The sequence below is a fragment of the Elephas maximus genome, chromosome 13, assembly GCF_024166365.1.
Source record: "Elephas maximus indicus isolate mEleMax1 chromosome 13, mEleMax1 primary haplotype, whole genome shotgun sequence".
Lineage (NCBI taxonomy): Eukaryota > Metazoa > Chordata > Mammalia > Proboscidea > Elephantidae > Elephas > Elephas maximus.
In genome coordinates, this window is record NC_064831.1 from 103,445,613 (window position 1) to 103,453,921 (window position 8,309).

The 8,309-nt window shown below is 40.5% G+C and overlaps 1 protein-coding gene across 3 annotated transcripts in view; it reads left to right on the forward strand.

Annotated features, from left to right (window-relative positions):
• GABRA5 (gamma-aminobutyric acid type A receptor subunit alpha5) overlaps positions 1–5,477 on the forward strand; it is a 152,869-nt gene extending 147,392 nt beyond the window's left edge. For all 3 annotated transcript variants that reach the window (XM_049905846.1, XM_049905845.1, XM_049905847.1), the window contains exon 10: positions 4,898–5,477. In XM_049905846.1, the coding sequence (XP_049761803.1) occupies positions 4,898–5,200 (303 nt within the window). In that variant the 3' untranslated portion in view covers positions 5,201–5,477. The remainder of the gene's footprint in view (positions 1–4,897) is intronic.
• Positions 5,478–8,309: the final 2,832 nt, after the last annotated feature.

Sequence of the window (8,309 nt, forward strand, 5' to 3'; positions counted from 1 at the left end):
TAAAGTCAGGAAACATGTGCGTCAGGGTTGTATCTTTTCACAATACCTATTCAATCTGTATGCTGAGCAAATAATCCGAGAAGCTGAACTATATGAGGAATAACGGGGCATCAGGATTGGAGGAAGACTCATTAACAACCTGTGTTATGGAGGTGACACAACCTTGCTTGCTGGAAGTGAAGAGGACTTGAAGGGCTTACTAATGAAGATCAAAGACCACAGCCTTCAGTGTGGATTACACCTCTATATAAAACAAAAATCCTCACAGCTGGACCGATAAGCAACATCATCTTAACTGGGGAAAAGATTGAGGTTGTCAAGGATTTCACTTTACTTGGATCCACAATCAACACCCATGGAAGCAGCATTCAAGAAATCAAAAGACACATTGCTTTGGGCAAATTGGCTGCAAAAGACCTCTTTAAAGTGTTGAAAAGCAAATGTGTCACCTTGAGGACTAAGGTGCACCTGACCCAAGCCCTGGTGTTTTCAGTCGCTTCATAAGCATGTGAAAGCTGGACGGTGAATAAGGAAGATGGAAGAACTGACACCTTTGAATTGTGGTGTTGGCAAAGAATATTGAATATACCATGCACTGCCAAAAGAATGAACAAGCCTGTCTTGGAAGGAGTGCAGCCAGAATGCTCCTTAGAAGGCAGGATCATAAGACTTTGATGTACTTTAGAGGTGTTATCAAGAGGGACCAGTCCCTGGATAAGGACATCATCCTTGGTAAAGTACAGCATCAGAGAAAAAGAGGAAGGCCCTCAATGAAATGAATTGGCACAGTGGTTGCAACAATGGGGACAAGCATAGCAACAATTGTGAAGATGGATGGTTCACGACGAAGCAGTGTTTCGTTCTGTTGTGCATAGGGTCACTGTGAGTGGGAACCACCTTGACGGTACCTAAACGGCAACAACATGGGTCTCTTCTACTTGGTGACTAGGAAGCTGTCTTCCAAATTTCTTGGCATAAAGGAGTGAGTGCTCCCAGTGTTGCATTTGTTTGTTGAAAAATCTCAATTGGTATTTCATCAATTCTGTGAGCCTTGGTTTTCACCAATGCCTTCAGTGCAGCGTGGACTTCTTCAGTACCATTGGTTCTTGATCATACGCTACCTCCTGAAATGGTTAAACATTTACCGATTATTTTTGTTCAGTGACTCTGTGTATTCCTTCCATTTTCTTCTGATACTTCCTGCATCATTCAATATTTTGCCCATAGAATCCTTCAGTATTACGACTCAAGGCTTGAATTTTTTCTTCAGTTCTCTTAGCTTGAGAAATGTTGAGCATGTTTTTCCCTTTTGGCTTTCTAACTCTAGGCCTTTGCACATTTCATTATAATATTTTACTTTGTCTTCTTGAGCTGTCCATTAAAATCTTCTTTTCATCTGTTTTAAGTGATCATTTTTTCCTTTTGCTTTAGCTACTCTGTGTTCAAGAACAAGTTTCAGAGGCTCTTCTGACATCCATTTGGTCTTTTCTCTCTTTCCTGTCTTTCTAATGACCTCTTGCTTTCTTCGTATAAGATGTCCTTGATGTCATCCCAGCACTCGTCTTCTCTTCAGTCGCTAGTGTTCAGTGTGTCGAATCTATTCTTGAGATGATCTCTAAATTCAGATGGGATATACTTAAGGTTGTACTTTGTCTCTCGTGAACTTGTTTTAATTTTTTTTTTTTTTTAGCTTCACCTTGAATTTGCATATGAACACTGGATGGTCTGTTCTGCAGTTTGCTCTTGGTTTTGTTCTGACTGATGATATTAAACTTCTCCATTATATCTTTCCAAAGATGTAGTCAGTTTGATTCCTGTGTATTCCATTTATCGAATTCCATGTGTATAGTTGCCATTTATGTTGTTGAAAAAGGTATTTGCAATTAATAAGTCATTGGTCTTGCAACAATTATACCACATTCCAATCACCACTAATTATCAATTCATCTTGATTGCTTGCTTGATCAATTTCAGACTACTGTACTTGGTAAAAATCTTCAATTTCTTCAACTTTGGCGTTAGAGGTTAGTGCGGAAATATGACTAATAGTCATAGTAATTGTTCTTCCTTGTAGACTTATGGCTAATATCCTATCTCTAACAGCATTGTACTTCAGGATAGATTTTGAAATGTTCTTTTTGATGATGAATGCAATGCCATTCCTTTTCAATTTGTCATTCTCAGCCTATTAGGCTATGTGATTGTCTGATGCAGAATGGCCAATACCAGTCCATTTCAGTTCACTAATGCCTAGGATTTGGATCTTCAAGCATTCTGTTTCATTTTTGACAACTTCCAATTTTCCTAGATTTATTCTTCATGCATTCTTTGTACATTCCTATTTCTAATGGATGTTTGCAACTGTTTCTTCTCATTTTGAGTCATGCCATATCAACAAGTGAAGGTCCCAAAAGCTTTACTCCATCCATGTCATTACCATCAACTCTACCTAGAGGGGGTAGCTCTTTCCCAGTTGTATTTTGAGTGCCTTCCATCCTGAGGGGCTTATCTTCCAACCTGATACCAGACAATGTTTCACTGGTATTCATAAAGTTTTCACTGGCCACTTATTTTAAAAGTAGATTGCCAGGTCATTCTTCCCAGTCTGTCTTAATCTGTAAGCTCTGCTGAAACCTGTCTACCATGGGTGACCCTGCTAGTATTTGAAATACCATTGACATAGCTTCCAGCATCACAGCAACACACATGCCACTGTAGTATAACAAATTGACAGATGAGTGGTGGAACCTGATGGGGCAGTTCTACTCTGTCCTGTAGGGTCACTGTGAGTCCGAATTGGCTCGATAGCAATGGATTGATTTGATTTTGTAATTCAGGCCTTCTTGGGCCAGTGAATAGGATGCCACTAGAGGTCACTCTTTTCTTGTTTTTTTTTTTTTTTTTCTTTTAGTGCTGATTTAAGAGTTCTGAGTGCTTGATCTCTGAAATTCAGTATGAAGAGCAGAGGGTTTTAGCTGGTTGCAGATGCTGACACAAGGGGTACGGCTTGGCTTTCCCATGGTGAAAGTGGGGAGCTCTGTATGTCTTTCCCTCGTGGGCACCCCTGTACATGCTCTTATCCCACGGTGTTCTGCTGTGGGTGGGAAGGCCAGCCATTTCTCTGTTGCCTGTCTGAAGTATTTGCCTTGCCATGATGTCCTTAAAATTCTTCCTGGTTCTATCTAATCTTTGAACCAGCAGGCACTACCACTCAGGGGAGATACCATGTGCTAATGAATCTTTCCACCAGGGGGCACAACTCTCTGGCTATTACTCCCTTCCCTTCTCTTTCTGCAACCAAATTTTCTGTCAGAAAACCCACACCTAGTGAGCTCCCTTTGGGGCTGGGTGTTGCCCTCCATTTTTGCCCAAGACTTCCTTCCCTGTTCTGTGGGGGCTGCTGATATCTGAGCTGGTAATCAAGAGACATACAGTCTGACTTTCCTCCATTTTAGGAGGAAGAAGTGCTGCCTTTCCCAGAAAGACCTCCAGGACAGGCCCAGTGGCCCTATGGTGGCTGGGCGAGCAGTCTCCACTTAGATGACCCATCTCCTGGCTTCACTGTAGAGCACCTTCTGTAGGGCACATAACATTCCAGCAGTAGGCAGTTAGGGGGTCGGGGAGGGATTGTCACATTTCTAATGAACCCCCAGGGAAGTCTGTCCTGTTAGTTTCAGAGGCCTGAGCTATGCAATATACAGGGAGGTGGGTAGAGTGCTGACTATGGGAGCAGACTCCACTGTGGGGGCCTCCTGTAGCAATTCACAGCAGGCTTGCTGGTGACAGTGTCTGGGTGTGAAATGGGTTGTCATGCTTCAAATGGACCCCCAGGGAGGTCTGCCTTGTCTCTATCGGAGCCACCCTTGTTGGCTATGGGTGTAGCCTCCACTCAAGATGCCTGCTTCCTATCACACAGCAACCTCAGTTAGCAGTCCTCATCATTTACCAGAAGGGGTAGCCGTCTGACCAAAGTGACTCTCAGGGAGCTCTGTCCTGTTGGTATCAGAGGCCTGAGGTATGGGGTACAGAGGGAGGCAGGTAGAGTGATGACAGAGCATACTCCACTGCAGGGGCCTTCTTCAGCAATTCACATAAGGCTTGCAGCTGGCAGTGTCCAGGGTGAGGGAGGTGCTGACACACTCCAAACAGAGGAGGTCTACCTTATTGATTTTAGAGCAGAAGCTTGAGGTCCTGTCTGTTTGTACAGGCAGTAGTTGTGGTGGTTAGGGATGCAGAATTTTTTACTGGGGCCACTTGCCCGGTTCACAGCAGCTGGCAGCCTGTGTGACTGGAAAAGGGGCAGGGACAGTGGGAAAAGTGATTTTCCTACCTTATGCAACTCATTGATTCGTTGATTCTTTCCTGTCTGCAGTTCCTCACTGCTTTCTTCTGCTCCCCAATTTAGGGTCCCTCAAAGCCAAGCACCATTTCCTTGTTCTATTTGTGGGTGTGGGTTGGAATGATAGTCTGTTTACCCTGTCATCTTCCCAGAATCCATGCTGTACTTGGTACATTGCTTTCCTTTTCTTTTCCTTCTCAGTATGCCATTCCCTGGAATTTACCTTATATCGATGTACATTATCCAATCCCACTAGTATAAGCATACTGGTGTAAGGTAAAGAAATGATGGTTGCTCTGTGCTATAAGAGAACTCAACTCAGTTTATTCTAGGTTCTTGAGAAATGTCAACCATTCATGTCAGTAATGGCTGTGGCTTGTGCCAAGGTCCAGCCTGTAGGTATGTGGTGATATGAAGTTGTAAGCTTGGAAGTCTGTCGGATGACTACCCTCTCACAGAGCTAAACTGATTTTTCTTTATCTCTCTTTCGAGAACCCCAAGTCAGCTGATGATTGGCTGCAAAATGGCACTTCTTTACATTGTTATTATATTTTACAGAAAAAGGAGCGTGAACTCATACTAAATAAATCAACAAACGCTTATACAACTGGGAAGATGGCCCACCCCCCAAACATTCCAAAGGAACAGACCCCAGCAGGGACCTCGAATGCATCTTCAGCCTCAGTAAAATCTCCCGAAGAGAAGACTTCTGAAAGCAAAAAGACTTACAACAGCGTCAGCAAGATTGACAAAATGTCCCGAATTGTATTCCCAGTACTCTTTGGCACTTTCAACTTAGTTTACTGGGCAACATATTTGAATAGAGAGCCAGTGATTAAAGGAGCTGCCTTTCCAAAATAAATCTCCAGGTTCCAAGTCTCCAAGAAAGCCATGCTTCCAGTGAGATGGTACCAAGGACAGATTAAGCTCAAAGGGACTTTCCATATTTGGGCAATATCTTTCAGGCATTTTTTGCATGTTTAGTAATATGTACAAATAATGTTGCCTTGATTGTTTCTATATATAGCCTCAGATGTTTCAAAGATGTCACCTTGATGAACAGAGAAAACTTTCTAGAAAAACAAGAGACAGTGACTGACACTCAGATGCACAGTATCTTACATTGATAGTTTACAAACCAGACAAATATATTTTTAACTGTTCCAAATATTACTTAATGATTTTTTTTTTTATATTTCAAATGTCATTTCATACAAATTTTCCCAGCAAAAAATATTTTAGGAAATGCTCCATGATTATTACCTGACCAAATATTGCAAGAAACAAAGATCACAAAGAGCACATTTTTCATTAAAAGAAGCTGTTGACATTTGTATACAAAGTTAATTTCCTTTGATAAATCTTACTATTCTGAAATTAGAAAAGGTACTGCATGATCTTACATTAAGAAATAGGATAGGCAAATACGTATGCAGATAAATTTAATAACAGAAATATATGTTATGTTAGATTAACTAATAACATTTCTATCCCATGTAAAAATTTAACTCCTTAAAAAATTTTTATTTTTACTCCCTACTCCCTACCCCTTATTAACTAAACAATGACCATGACAGAAAAAGAGACATGAAAACAAAGGGCGGCTTGATGGCAATCGGGGCAGCGACTGAGCATGTCTGGGACTTCATGGTGCTCTCGCTGTGGCCAGGCTGCACTTTGGTGGTAAGACATCATGATAAGTTGTTTTCCATTTTATTTCCTTGCACATATTTCATGATTGGCTTATTGCTTTTGTTTATGAATCATAAATATTCACTAAATCATAAAAGAAATGAGCTAATCTTGTGGGCATATGTCATTTTTTAATATTGTAATTAGTGAACTCATTTCCTAAAAATGACATAAAGAAAACCCGTTATGAAATTGGGGAAAAAATTCTGCTTGGCAGTTCACCTATTTCCAATCTAATCTTCTGGACTAGCACTTGGAAATAATACTTATTAAATCCACAGTGAGGGTAAGTGGGTAAGCCAGACATTTTCCCCTGAGCCATGACAGTTAGCAAACAATATTAAATATTAAGCCTGTCTAAATGGACTGGTTAATGGCATTTACTTCTTCAGAACCCATCCACATCACTTGTATTTGGTAGACATAGACATGGGTCATGGGCATGGATATAACTGTTGGTATGTAAATGCCCATAGCCTCAATCCTCTTAAACTCCAAATATTTGCCCTGGCAAATCTTTGCATGGGATTGAAACACAGTTATCATGGTTTACTAGAGTCATGTGAACGATTCAAGAATTGCTAAGTTCTCAAAAGGACAGGTATCCTCTTTTCAGTATCTCCGATTCTTTCAATATACAGATATCATTGCCTGTTTCTATAACTGGTTTCAGGACCTCACAAAGCAGAAGGGCAAGCTCAATGAAAGAGGTATTTTTAAACATTAAGACCAGAAGTATTTCTCTACTACAAACGGTGATGGTTAGAATAATTTGTGAGCTTTCCACTACACTATAGCATAAGAAGATCTATGACTTCTTCACTGCAAATACCTTTTTCCAGCAATATAAATGGTGACTATACAGATGGACCTCACCGCATGGAATACACAGGAATCAAATTGACTACATCTGTTAAAAGAGATGATGAAGAAGCTCAATATCATCAGTCAGAACAAGGCCAGGGGCCAATTGCGAAACAGACCATCAATTGCTCATATGAAGTTCAAGTTGAAGCTGAAGAAAATTAGGGCAAAGTCCACGAGAGCCAAAAACAAACTTGAGTATATCCCATCCAGACTCAGAGACTGTCTTAAGAATAGATTTTAGGCATTCAACACTAATGACTGAAGACCAGACAAGTTGTGGGATGACATCAAGGACATCATACGTGAAGAAAGCAAAAAGTCATTAAAAAGAGAGGAAAGAAGGAAAAGACCAAAAAAGATATCATGACAGACTCTGAAACTTGCTCTAGAATGTAGAGTAGCTAAAGCAGAAGGAAGAAACGATGAAGTAAAAGATCTGAACAGAAGATTTCAGAGAGCAGCTCAAGAAGACAAGTAAAGTATTATAGTGAAATGTGCAAAGACCTGCAGTTAGAAAACCATAAGGGAAGAACATGCTTGGCATTTCTCAAGCTGAAAAAACTGAAGAAAAAATTCAAGCCTTATGTTGCAATATTGAAGGATTTGAACAATGCAGGGAGCATCAAAAGAAGATGGAAGGAATATACAGAGTCACTCTACCAAAAATAATTGGTTGACCCTCAAATATTTGAGGAGGCATTATATAATCAAGAACAAATGGTACTGAAGGAAGAAGTCCAAGCTGCAATGAAGGAAATGGTGAAAAACAAGGCTTCAGGAAATGACGGAATACCAATTGAGATGTTTCAACAAACGGATGCAGCACTGGAGGTGCTCACTAGTCTATGTCAAGAAATTTGGAAGACAGTTTCCTTGTCAATTGACTGGAAGAGAGCCATATTTGTGCCCATTCCAAAAAAAGGCCATCCAACAGAATGGGAAAATTATTGAACAATATCGTTAATATCACACGCAAGTAAAATTTTACTGAAGATCATTGAAAAACAGCTGCAGCAGTGTATTGACAGGGGACTGCCAGAAGTTCAAGCCAGATTCAGAAGAGTTCGTGGAACCAGGGATATCATTGCTGATATCAGATGGATCTTGGCTGAAAGCAAAATATATATACCAGAAAGATGTTCACCTGTGTTTTATTGACGACGCAAAGGCATTTCACTGTGTGGATCATAGAAATTGTGGATAACATTGCAGAGAATTGTAATTCCAGAACACTTGATTGTACTCACGTGGAACCTATACATAAACCAAAAGGCCATCATTTAAACAGAACCTGGGGATGCTGCGTGGTTTAAAATAAGGAAGGGTTTGTGTCAGGGCTGTATCCTTCCACCATACTTATTCAATCAGTATGCTGAGCAAATAATCAGAGAAGCTGGACTATAATATGAAA